Here is a 12,285-nt window from a genome sequence, read left to right as displayed (position 1 = left end):
TGATTAAAGGTGCTCAACTGCTAATCAAAATGTAGATGGTTTGAATGTACCAGTTGCTCCACCAGAGAAAAATGTGGCAGTCTGCTTTTGTAAAGGTTGCTTTACAACCTTGGAAACCCTATAGGGCAGTTCTACTCTGTTCTATAGGGTCACTATGTGTTGGAATAGACTCTATGGCAGTGCATTTTAAAGAGTACCAATAGTGTCTTATTTGTGAATAAGCAAGTCTTTATGGAGAAATTGTATATGTGTGATTACTATAAGGGGGTAATGAATTCTAGGGTTAAACAGAAAGGTAAAAGCTATCATTAAAGAGGTGATTCCTAAATATTTGGCATGCTTCATAAGAACGGAGTCTCACATTATTTGAACCGAGACTCAAGTTATAATCTCATAAAAAATATAGAAAGTCTTGAAGATAAGCAAATTAACAGATCACTGGTAAGTAGAAAATTGTCTCACTTCTTACAAGTTATTTTGATATTGACTTTGTATTTAGTAATTACTTCTTCAAGTTCTTTGAATTTCTTTTCTTATTTTTATAGGTGGAGAAGTTCCATATACTACCCTGGCTACCCGAATGATGATGGGGGCGTGGTGGCTATTTGCTTTGATTGTCATCTCTTCGTATACAGCAAACCTTGCTGCTTTCCTCACTATCACTCGCATTGAAAGCTCCATCCAGTAAGTAGACAAAGCACTTAGCTACTAACCAAAGGATCAGAGGTTCAAGTTGCATCACGTTTAAAAGATGTGACAGTCTGCTTCCGTAAAGATGCCGCCTTGAAAACCCTGCCACGCAGTTCTGCTCTCTTATAGTGTTGCTAAGAGTCAGAATTGACTCAACAGCAATGTATTATTGGATAATGAATGTACACCTTCCCATTGAATAAAAGTTTAATATTATGATAATGCAGAGTATCATAGGACAGTTCAACTTCAGAAAATATAATACTGTTGTTGTTAAGTGCCACTGAGTCTGTTCTGACCCACACCAACCTTGTATAGGGTTTCCAAGGAGTGGCTGGTGAGCCTGAACTGCCAACCTTGCAGTTCAAACTGACTTTACAGTCCAGTGCATTAACCCACAACACCACACCTGAACTTCAATATAATATTAGTAGGACTATTTTTATATATAAAATAAAGTTTCAGGTATTATTTGAAAGTTACTTGTCAGATTTTCCAGGAAGAGTAACTCATCTTCAGAATTATAATACAGAACCACTAGGTCTGTCTGGCAATGTAGAAAAAATGGAAAAAAGGGTCATCTGGTAGTGTAGTGGTTATGAATCGGGTTGCGAACCTTAAGGCCACCAGTTCTAAACTACCAGCTGCTCCACGGGAGAAAGATGAGGCGTTCTGCTCCCGTAAAGATTTACAGCCTCGGAAACCCTGTACAGGGTCGCTATGGGTCGGAACCGACTTGACAGCACTTAACAACAACAACAACAATATATATATATATATCAAATTTAACACTATCATCATTTGTCTCAAATCATTGTGGCTTGTCAGAATAAATCATTAGATAGACATAGATGTAAATGAATAACAGATATATAAAATTTAGCTAAATGAATGTTGTTTTAAGTGCTGGTGTGTTGGTTCTGACTCATATCAACCTTGTATAGCGTTTCCAAGGACCAGTTCATGAGCCTGAACCATTGACCTTTAGGTTCAAACCAACCTTGTAGTCCAGTGCATTAACCCACAACACCATGCCAGAATTCCAAATGAATAAATATATAAATTGATCATTGGACTTGGCACTAGATAAAGCCTGGTATTCCAGTAGCCATGTTCTTTTTGTCTCTTCCCTACATTACTGTTAAATTACAATGTAATAGGGTTCTAAAAGTTTTCCTATTGGCAGTGATGCAAAATGGTGGCTAACTATGATGCAACTACTTAAATCCTGGAATGTCAGAGGCAATGGGGTATATAGGTTGCCTAAGTTAGTCAATTTAATTGACAAATGCCATTTCCAGGTGTTCTTACAGACCCAGACCTTCATTCTCCACAGCTAATTTTGCCTTTGTTGTTTCATGCCATGAAATCAGCACCAACGCAATCTGTGTTTTATTAAATATATGATATTCTGTATGTAATTATACAAAAAAACTTCCCTGACAATGTTTATTCTGAAAACCTTGTTTGTTTTTTTCTAAAGTTGAAGAACATTCATTTCTCAACATGTCTGACAGTTGAAATTAAAGTAATCAGATATGTCCAGGAATTCATTTGGGATTTAATTTATCCTTAAAAGACAATGTAGGAGTTCTTCTCTTAAAAACAACAACATGGAAATGAAGACCATTAATAGCTGTAAGACTATTATCACACAATACTGAAAAACAAAATCAAGAATTAATGATCTTCAATGAAGCAGAGTATTTTTCCTCAATTGGTTTTGCTATTGAAATTGAAAACTCAAATTCAACTATTAATACTAATAGGCATTCACTTATTTCATCCATTTATGAAAATGGTGTTTCCAATTTCTCTCATCAAATCTTGTTCCTCAAGTTTTTTCCTGATTATTTCTGTGACACAGAATCTTCAAACTCTCCTACCTTATTCCCTTTGTGATCAGTTCTATGTGTAGCATAAAGTATAAATGGAACAGAGGGAAACTCAAGGGAAGCTTAAAATGATGACCCCATCTTCATCATAGCTCAATCAGTAATGAAAAAAAATTACAACCATCCATCCAGCACTTCAGTGAGATTATGAAATTAATAATTAACATTTATTGAGCACTTTATAAACTATCAGACTTTATGTTAAATGTTTGTATGCATTGATCATTTAATGCTTACAATCAGCTCCTGAGATACATGCTATCAATAACCATGTTAAACTTATTTCTAACTCATGTATTTCTCAAAACAACACTAATAAGATATTGTTCTCCTTGTTGAGTTGAAGAAACTGAGGATTTTTAAGGTTAAATGTCCAAGATCAGACTATTGGTAACCAGACGAAAACACACGCAAAAGTAGTCCAGTTGAAAATTGTACACTAACCTAAGCTGAAGTATTCTTTACAGTCGTAATTCAGTCTTTCCTAATTATAAGCTTATTTTAGATCTATTTTGAACTTTTTCAGTGTGGATTTTTCTGGGTGCAATTCTGTTATAGGTTTTTTTTTTTTTTCATGTGTGTTTTCTTCATAGACCTCAGACAACGACTCTCAACTATAGTCCAATCTCATACCCATTCATGGCTTTAACCACCAAACTCTTTTTGTTACCTAGGTTCTACAGTTTACTTGGTCTGTTGTCTCATTGCAGGTGTAGACATCATGGTATAAGTGTGTGTGCTTGTACTAGATTTAGTCATTTCTAAAGTTTACTAGCATCAGTATTTAAACTTTCCTGTAATTTCAGTGGGAATGCAGACACCTATCAATTTTTTATGCCCAGATAATTTCTCCAAAAATAGAACATAATGGAAAAGTATCCTAATTTCCCATCAAGTTTCTCTCAAATATAGTGTATGATCCAAAATAACTGGGCACTCAATTTTTAAAAATTATTTCTTTTCAATGCCAGCTGACATTATTAAAAGTCAACAGTGAGTAGAACAACTCTCTGCTTCCTTCTAATCATATCCCTTGGAATAATGGGAGGGTAATGTCAGAGTCAAGTAAGTTAAAAGAAGCATGATTCTTTCCCCAAACATAAAGTCATCTTCTAATTTCATGCATCAGCTGTATTTGTAAACATAAATGCCTGAAATATTTCTTGATAACATTCAAAGTTTCATTTATACCTAAAGCCAAAGTTTCTTGGAAAATTCATGTTTAGTTTTCCCTAGAAAAGACAAAAAGATTTTTTTTTCACAATACTATTTAATGTCAAACTTCTTATTCATTTATATTCATAGGATTTGCTCATCACTAAATGAAACTGTGTATGCCAATGAACCTTTTGCCAGTTCAAGTGTTCTGTGTCATTTGCACACATGTACCAACCACGTATTCATTCTCAATATTCAAAGTTACTTATGTGGATCAGGATTGGCAGAATGGTTAGAGAGGTACATCAGTAAGGCAGAGAGCAAGCAGGGGAGAGCAGCTTGTTTTGAACAGATGGTTGGCAGAAACACTTATAGATTAGTAGAAGAAATCCAATAGATTTCTTCATAGGAAACTGAGTACTTACATATTTTATCTTATCTTCAAAATTAGAGAATTATTCACAGCTAACATTCTAGTTGGCACTTTCCACTAATAAACTTTGTGCAAGTTTTCCTGAAAATGGTAACTCAAAAGATTAATTCATATCTTATCATGATGGGTGTAGCCTACCTTAACTATATTCTGCTGCTTTATATGATGTAATATGACAGATTGACACCATTTGGGAAGAACAATATTGAGTCATACTTTTCAGATTCTAATAATAAAAAATTGCTATTTCCATAAAATGTTAATGACAATATGGACTTCTTTTTGCCATTGGAAAGTAACAAGGTATATCTAATTGTATCCAAACACATAGAAAATGGAATGTACTTTTTTGTGTGGGCAACCAGGCTAAAAGTGGCAATAGAGAGATCAAACTAATGAAGCGTTGAAGATACATTTCAGTGTAAACACTGGATACTGGCATAAATGAGAGCTCCTGTAGGCTTTGTTATAATGTAATTTCCAAAAACTGCTTGTTTTGGTATAACACATGCTGTTGTTGTTGTTACGTGCCCTCCTGTAGGTTCAGACTCATAGCAGAATTACTATAGCAGAGTGAAACAAACATTACCTACTCAGGCACCATCCTAACAATTGTTGCTATCTTTCAGTCTATTGACTAAGTAAGTCATTGTGTCAGCCCAGCATACTGAGGTCTTCCTTTTCTTCACTGATTCGCTATTTTGTCAAACATGGTGTCCTTCTACTGTGACTTGTACCACCTGATAATGCATCCAAAGTACATGGCATAGAGTCTCGCTGGCCTTACCTCTAAGGACCCTTCTGGCTGTATTTCTTCTAAGTTAGATTTATTTATTCCTTCTTCTGGAAGTCCATGGTATTTTCGATATTCTTCATCAAACATTGTTATTCACATTCCTCGGTTGTTTGGTCTTCCCTATTAATTGTCTACCTTTTGCATGCGTATGAAGTGAATCAATATTCTATGGCTTGGGTTGCATGCACTTTAATCCTCAAAGTGAGATCTTTACTTTTTAATATTCTGAGTAGATTTCTTACAGCAGAGCTGCCTAATGCAATAAGTTGCTTGCTTTCTTAACTGCTCCATCCATGGGAATGGATTATGGATCTAAATAGAATGAAAATCTTGGCAACATTAATATTTTCTCTGTTCATCATGATATACATACACATAAAAAATATTTGTGATCCCCAGTGTGGCACTACAGGATTATAATGAAGTGTCCAAATGGTATGCTTTCTTGAATATCTTAGTTGCTCACCCACTTGCTTTACACAGCTCCAGTAGGAGCTTGTGGTATGGTGTTATGGGCTACTACATTTGACTGCAAAGTCTGTTTGTACCACAATGTGGGTGGTTCAAGTTAACCAACTGCTCCTTGAAAACCTTATACAGGGATGCAGTGGGTCTGAACTGACTTGACAGCACTTAACAACAACAAAAGCAGGGAATTGCACACTTCATAAGTAGCAGCAAAACCAAGGTGGATGATGTGAGCTAGTCTTAATTAATACTGCTTTTGTGTTTCCTTTTAGTGCCAAATTGTACAGAGTTAATGCCATAATCCACGGGTACCAACAACAGAGAGAGCAAGGTCCTGTTAAGTGTTGAAATGGCTTATTATCAAAGTACTGATGTAGTACTATGATGAATGTTTTATAAACATGTAGCTGTCTAGATGTTTTAGACCAGATTTTGTCTTACTTTTGGACAAACAGAGGGGAAGAAAACAAACAAACAAACTCTCAGAAGTTTGTTGGTCTATCAAAGCCACCCTTCCTTGAGCATTTAATTAAAAGTTGTCCCCCTCTTTATTTGTGGCTGCTGGGAACAGGACTGTATTACCTTTGCCTTAGAGTCTATTTGCACTGAGCTCACTAAGACTAAAATTTTGCCAACATAATAAGCTCCCATAACCCCTAAGATGATCTCCTTCTTCTGAACAAGCAGAACCATTCTAAACAAATCAAATCCTCTTTTCTCTCTCTTCCCAATCTTACTCTTCTAGGCTTAGAAATTTATGAAGTATTGAAGAATATAATTTCCTTCCACTTATTTATTCCTTGTTTTTATTTCTTAATGAAAGTCTACTGAAAACATAAGTCATATAGAATATAATTTCCTGCCACTTATAACAACAAACAACAATTTATTCCTTGTTTTTATTTCTTAATGAAATCTACTGAAAACATAAGTCATATCTACCACAAGTATATGGAGTCCTGGTGTAGCACTGTGGGCTAATGCACTGGACTGAAAAGTTGATTTGAGCCACAAAGTTGGCAGTTCCAGCTCACCAGATGCTCCTCAGAAACCCTATATAGGGTTTGCTATGGGTTGGAACCAACTCAATGGTACTTAACAACAACAACAACCATAATTATATGTATATGGTAAAACTCCTATATTGGGGATTGCAATATTTAACCATTCTTCTAGAAGAACTAGGTTGAGTATGAGATAAGTTTTTGTGACATTAGTATGGAAAGAGTAGTGATGGCCAGGACAGAAAAATTAGCACTTTAGGATTTCTCATCATTACTGAATGGAGTCCTGGTATTCTGCTGTAAGATAATGTACTGGACCCCAAGGTCAGTTTGAAGCAGAAGGTCAGTGATTCAAACTCACCAGCCACTCCTCAGAAACCCTATGTAGGGTCACTATGCGTCAGAGCTGATTCGATATCACTTCAAAATAAAAATAATGACATATTTATTGAAATCTTAATCATTTTTTTGTTTTGTTTTGTTTTAAACTTAGACATATTTTTTATGATTTAGATTTGGAGTAAATTTAGCTAATCTTGTTAGCCAAAATGTACTCTAGTAAACTAGTTATTCTCTAATGAGGATTTTGAGATCTAAAAACAGAACTGTGGTTTTAATGAACTTAATAGTTTTACTCTATTCAAATAGAGATTGTAGCAATATCTTATTTGTGGGAGACAACTCAATATCTTAGTTGTTAACATTATTCTATTGAATTATTCCTTTATTGTTTGAATCCTACAGCTGTTTTTATAACCTGAAATCATCCACATTATTCAACATAAAAATATCCCTGAGTTGTGCTATTGAAAATATACGATAAGTATAATAATACTATCAAAAGATCACTGTGACAAATGGAAAAATAAAATATTTATCAAAGTATAAAGAGTAAAAAGAAAAAAAGTAATGATGGGAATCAGAGACAGTAGAATTTACAGTCTGTTTTACAAGGCATATGAAAACTGCTAATGGATACTTAGAGACTTAGCTTCAAGTCCTCCTCTTGCTACAATAATAAAGTGAATTTTAAGCCACTTTGTACCTTAGTTTTCTATATTTAATAAGGTTTTTTTTTTTATTCACTCTGCAAACATTTGTCCAAAGTCTACTATATTTCATAGTGTTAATTTAAGAGCCATTGAAATGGTTCTGACTCAGAGCGACCCTGTATAAGGAATCCAAGGCTGTAAATCTTAGCAGGAGCAGGAAACAGCATCGTCCTCCAGTGACTATATTAGATAGCTTAAAGTAAATAATTTAAATTCCTCTTAAACTCTAAAGTGTTATATCATCCTCACAAATGAAATATTTTAATAAACAAAACCTGAGCAAACTAATAAAAATATATTTAATAAAGGAATCCCAGATTGAAAGGCAAATGTGAAAAGGGTACTCAGTTTTGCTGTACCCTCTATGTTTCTGTTTTTCTAGTTCCTCCTTTTGTTCCTTGGCCTCTCTGTCATGCCAACAATCTTTATGTGCTGACCTCCACCCTCCACTAAGTACTTGTTTGACCCCATTAGTTCTCTGATCCTCTTAGTTCCTCCACAAGCTTGTGTCATCTAACAATATTCAATTTATTTTTAATGGCTTTCTCCTCCACTCCTACACACACATACACACTCATACTCACTCAAATACACATCTACTGCAGTCCTCATTTTTCAAACCCAGAGACAAAGGACAAAGTTAAATAATAGATTTACCAGATAATACCAAGTGACAGAAGGTGAGGAACAAGGTCCGCAGCTAGTTGGCAGGACTGGCTTTTTAGATAAAAATTGTGATTTTTTAGAGAGGGATGATTCATTCAAGATTTGCTACTAAAAGGGGACCCATTTGCAGAACAGTTTGAACATTTATAATTATAATTATAATCTTAGAGAGACTGTTGGTAAAACTTGGCTCTCTGACATCAGGATATACTGCTCTGGTAATATATCAGTGGTTAGGTGTTGGGCTAATAGCCATTAACCCACAGCACCACGCCAGGCTGAAAGGGTGTTGTTGTTGTTAAGTGCTGTTGAATCAGTTCCAACCCACAGCGACTCTGTATAGGGTTTCCAAGGAGCAGCTTGTGAGCTTGAACCACTGATTTAGTAGTTCAAATGGGTTTATAGTCTGGTGCATTAACCCACAGTTATTTGGTGCATTCAGCCACACCAGGCTGAAAAAGTAAAGGACTTAAAATAATTGCTGGTGAAGATCTAGGCCATAGCCTTCATTATGAGTTGTACCTCAATTTAAAGGAAACAAAAATCCTCACTACTTGACCAGTAAGTAGCATCAAGATAAATAGAGAAAAGATTGAAGTTATCAAAGACTTCATTTTGGTCAGATCAACCATCAACACTTGTGGAAGCAGCAGTCAAGAAATCAAATGACATATTGCTTAGGCAAATCTGCTGCACAGGACCTCTTTAAAGTATTCAAGGGCAAAATTATCAGTTTGAGAACTAAGGTACACCTGATCTGCATGTGAAAGTTAGACAATGAATAAAGAAGACTTTAGAAGAACAGATGCATTTGAGTCATGGTGTTGTATGAGAATATTAAAAGTACCATGGACTGCCAAAAGAACAAACAAATCTGTGTTGGAAGAAGTCAGCCAGAGTGATCCTTAGAACCAGGATTGCCAGACTTCAGCATATTATCAGGAGTAACCAGTCCCTTGAGAAGAACATCATTTTTGTTAAATTGGAGGGTCAGTGGAAAAGAGGAAGACCCCAATGTGATAGATTAGCACATGGCAGCAGAACAGGCTCAAGTGTAGCACTGATTGTGAGGTTGACGCGGGAATGGACAGTGTTTCATTCTGTTGTACATAAGGTCACTATGAGTCAGTACTGCCTCAATGGAACCTAGCAGTAACAACAACAGTCCTGGTGTGGCACTGTAGGATAAATACTGGGCTGCTACCCACAGGGCTGATGGTTCAAACCCACTAGTTGCTCTCTGGAAATGCTTTAATGGGTTACTGTGAGCCAGATCCAACCTGACACTTGAAACAATAATGACAAGCAGCTCTCAAAATGATGTAGGTGATCTGCTACCCTAAAGATTTATAGCTTTGGGAACCCTCTGCAGGAAGTGCTACTTTATCTTATAGGGTCACTGTGAAAAGAAATCAATTTGACAGCAATGGATTTGGTTTGGATTAGTTGAGAATTCTCAAAATGGAAATATCACCTAATTGGAAGTAGAAGATAATTTCACTGAATCTTTCTATTTTTATTTATTTTAGACATCCATAGGCCTATTGTGTTAGGATGAAGCAGAACATCTTTTGTATTTGGGAACTTTTAAGTTATCAGTAGAAACTTTATACTCTGTTCTACATTATGAAGCATTAGAATTTTTGTTTTTAGTCAGATTCATTAAAATATTCAATGAAACTGTGACTTACATTACTTTAGCAATAATGTTTCATTGCATCTTCAGATAAGGCTTTGTGAAATTACTGATAATTTCTTTCTTTATGATTTTTTTTTTATATGAAAAAATTGATTATGTGATTAAGGTCTTTGAGCTCCTCAAAAGATCTTGTAGGGAAAGAAAACCCCTACAAATTACTATTGATTCCTCATTTGAATACACACTGAATTGTATTTGGCTAATTGTTTCATGTGGTATTTTATGTATTTTTATATCACAGCTTGTTAGTGTACCAGATGGAAGGTAATGATTAATGGTTTGATGTCAGCCTTGAAGGTATATTGAATAATGTTTTTTTCCTCAAGTCAGCTTTGGTCCTGATTCTAATGAACACTTTCAACATCAAAGTATGGAAAGGGCATATGCCTACTAAATATGCAGATTATCCTATATTAAGTAGGGGTGATTATTGACTTAGAACAGCACTGTAAGAATTTATAATGACCTAGAATTCATAATGATCCCGACAAATTAAACAAGGTTTTTATGCATACGTATATGTATGTATATATTACATAGCTAGATGATTTTTAACATATATATATGTCAAAAACCTTAATCATATAATCATTTTTTTCATATTAAAAAAATCATAGAGAAAAAAATTATCAGTAATATCACAAAGCCTTTTCTGAAGATACAATGAAACATATTGCTAAAGTAAGGTGGAAGGTCACAGTTTCATTGAAAATTTTAATGAATCTGACTAAAAACAAAAACTCTAATGCTTCATAATACAGAACAGAGAACAAAGTTTCTACTGATAACTTAAAAGTTCCCATATACAAAAGATGTTCTGCTTCATCCTAACGCAAAAAGCTTTCTTTACTTCTAAAAACCTTGTTTAATTTGCCAAGGTTATTATGAATTCTGGGTCATTATAAATTCTTACAGTGTGGTTCTAAGTCAATAATCACACCTACGTAATACAGGGTCACCTGCATATTTAGTAAGCATACTCCCTATTACATACTTCAACATTGAAAGCGTTCATTAGAATCAGGACCAAAGCTGACTTGAGGAAAAACATTATTCAATATACCTCCAAGGATGACATCAAAAGTTGGAGTCCTGATGTGGTGCTGTAGACTAATGTGTCAGACTGCAAAGTCGTTTGAACTGCAAGGTCGGTGGTTCAAGCTCATCAGCTGCTCCTTGGAAACCCTGTACAGGGTCGCTATGGGTTGGAATTGACTTGACGACACTTAACAATACCATATAAAAGTTGCTCAGGTATTTTAAATACTATTGTTTCTGATATATCAGGCCCACAAATTGTAAATAAATTACAACATGAGAGAACAAAATGGTTTCATTAAAACAATGTAAATAAAAAAATAAAAAATAAAAAGTAAGTGAAAGCTCCTGTAGGTAAAATATGAAAACTAAGGCTAAGGATATTGGGGGGATTAAAAAAATATATTTTATTACATATAGATATAATCAAGATAGAGAGCAGTTATCTGTTTTTGCTTGCTAGTGCTGCAGTAACAGAAATACCACAAATGGGTGGTGTTAACAAACAAAATTTATTTTCTCACTTTTTAGGATTCTATCAGTCTGAATTCAGGGCCATTTCTCTAGAGGAAATCTTTCTCTCTGTCAGATCCAGAGGAAGATCTTTGTCTCTTTTAAACTTCTGCATCTGAATGATATTCAGTTAGCCTGCCATTTCTTTTCCTATCCATGTTTTTTACTTACTTGTTACATCTCCTTTATATCTCAAAAGAAATGAACTCAAAACATACCCTACAGGAATCTTGCCACATAAACATAACAAAGACAATTTGTTATAACCACAGGCATAAAAATTAGGATTTTTGACACATATTTTGGGGGTATAGAATTCAATCCATAACACTATCCTTTTGAAGAGTCTTATGTATTATAGGAGGATTTTAAACTAGGTATGAATAAGGACTTCCAGGTATAAATTCCCTAAATCACTAAAGGAACTTGTTGTTAGGTGCTTGAGCCCATTGCTACTGTCACTGTGCCAATCCATCTCGTTGGGGGGTCTCCCTCTTTTTCGCTCAACTTTACCTAACATGATGTCCTTCTCCAAGGACTGGACCCTCCTGATAACATGACTGAAGTATGAGAGATGAAGTTTCAGTATCCTGGTTTCCAAAGACACTTAATCCAAATGTATCAAAATGTCTCCTTTAGAAGCATTGTAGCTCCATTCAGTAAGCACTATGAACCACAAGATCTGCGGTTCAAGCCCACCAGCTTATCTGCTCTCATGAAGATTTAAAGCTTCTGAAACCTTGCACAGGGTTGCTATGAGTCGGAATTGACTCCATGGCACTTAATAACAACATGATCTTCTTGTCCTAAAACTGAGAGTTACGGTCTTTAGCACGTTGCATGTAAAAGTTGGACAATGAATAGAGAATACTG

The 12,285-nt window shown here is 35.1% G+C and overlaps 1 protein-coding gene across 1 annotated transcript in view; it reads left to right on the top strand.

Annotated features, from left to right (window-relative positions):
• GRID2 (glutamate receptor, ionotropic, delta 2) overlaps positions 1–12,285 on the top strand; it is a 992,360-nt gene that overhangs the window by 499,446 nt on the left and 480,629 nt on the right. Inside the window, exon 6 of the mRNA XM_006876921.1 lies at positions 546–684. Coding sequence (XP_006876983.1) covers positions 546–684 — 139 coding nt within the window. The remainder of the gene's footprint in view (positions 1–545; positions 685–12,285) is intronic.

The sequence above is a fragment of the Chrysochloris asiatica genome, unplaced genomic scaffold (genome assembly GCF_000296735.1).
Source record: "Chrysochloris asiatica unplaced genomic scaffold, ChrAsi1.0 scaffold00427, whole genome shotgun sequence".
Classification (NCBI taxonomy): Eukaryota; Metazoa; Chordata; class Mammalia; order Afrosoricida; family Chrysochloridae; genus Chrysochloris; species Chrysochloris asiatica.
This window is presented reverse-complemented; position numbering and strand designations above follow the sequence as displayed.